This window comes from Boleophthalmus pectinirostris, unplaced genomic scaffold (assembly GCF_026225935.1).
Source record: "Boleophthalmus pectinirostris isolate CB_2022bp ecotype Guang Dong unplaced genomic scaffold, ASM2622593v1 HiC_scaffold_17, whole genome shotgun sequence".
Taxonomy (NCBI): domain Eukaryota; kingdom Metazoa; phylum Chordata; class Actinopteri; order Gobiiformes; family Gobiidae; genus Boleophthalmus; species Boleophthalmus pectinirostris.
Genome location: NW_026571115.1, coordinates 37,894,470 through 37,895,548, shown reverse-complemented (window position 1 = coordinate 37,895,548; position 1,079 = coordinate 37,894,470). Strand labels below are relative to the sequence as shown.

At 56.3% G+C, this 1,079-nt stretch overlaps 1 protein-coding gene across 1 annotated transcript in view; it reads left to right on the top strand.

Annotated features, from left to right (window-relative positions):
- The window catches only part of ube2m (ubiquitin conjugating enzyme E2 M), a 14,703-nt gene extending 14,177 nt beyond the window's left edge, over window positions 1-526 (top strand). Inside the window, exon 6 of the mRNA XM_055152514.1 lies at window positions 358-526. Coding sequence (XP_055008489.1) covers window positions 358-498 — 141 coding nt within the window. The 3' untranslated portion in view covers window positions 499-526. The remainder of the gene's footprint in view (window positions 1-357) is intronic.
- The last annotated feature ends 553 nt before the right edge of the window (window positions 527-1,079 follow it).

Genomic DNA, 1,079 nt, shown 5'->3' with positions numbered 1-1,079 from the left:
GGTTCTCTCTGGTTCTTTCTGGTTCTTCTGGTTCTGGTTCTTTCTGGTTCTCTCTGGTTCTCTCTGGTTCTCTCTGGTTCTTTCTGGTTCTCTCTGGTTCTCTCTGGTTCTCTCTGGTTCTTTCTGGTTCTCTCTGGTTCTCTCTGGTTCTTTCTGGTTCTCTCTGGTTCTCTCTGGTTCTTCTCTGGTTCTTTCTGGTTCTTTCTGGTTCTTTCTGGTTCTCTCTGGTTCTCTGGTTCTTTCTGGTTCTTTCTGGTTCTTCTGGTTCTTCTGGTTCTCTCTGGTTCTTTCTGGTTCTTTCTGGTTCTTTCTGGTTCTTTCTGGTTCTTTCTGGTTCTTTCTGGTTCTCTGCGTCAGGAGCCAAACCCGGAGGATCCTCTGAACAAAGAGGCGGCGGAGGTTTTACAGACGAACCGTCGTCTGTTTGAGCAGAACGTCCATCGCTCCATGAGAGGCGGCTACATCGGCGCCACCTACTTCGAACGCTGCCTCAAATAACACGGCCCCCCCCCCCCCCCCCCCCCCCCCCCCCGGCCCCGCCCACCCCGCCATCCGCGCCCCGCCCACTCTCTCCCCCCCGTATCCCCGCCCACTGGCCCCGTAGCTCCTCCTCCTCCCTCCCCCCCGTGTCCCTTCAGCCCTCCTCTCTCCTTCCTCTTATCTCCCTCTCTTTCTCTCCTCCTCTTTCCTTTTTCCTTCCCTCCTTCCCTCCTCCCTCCTTCCTCCCTCCTCTTCCTCACTGGATTCTTCCTGTCGGACGGCGCAGGAAATCACCACACGGCGGCGCTCTCTTTTATTTAAGCCCACGTCTCTTCAAACAGGACTTCATTTCCCACGATGCCCCTCTCCTCTCTCTCTCTCTCTCTCTCTCTCTCTCTCTCTCTCTCTCTCTCTCTCTCTCTTTGGCCTGACTCCGCCCCCTGTGACCTGACTCCGCCCCCCCGGCCTGACTCCGCCCCCCCGCCCACCCGGATACAGACGCGTCGAGCCGAACGGTGGAAGCGACTCGGCCTCGCGGCGCTTTACTTTGGAACGGACTTCATTTCCCATGATGCTTTGTGACAAAATGGCTTCTTTCT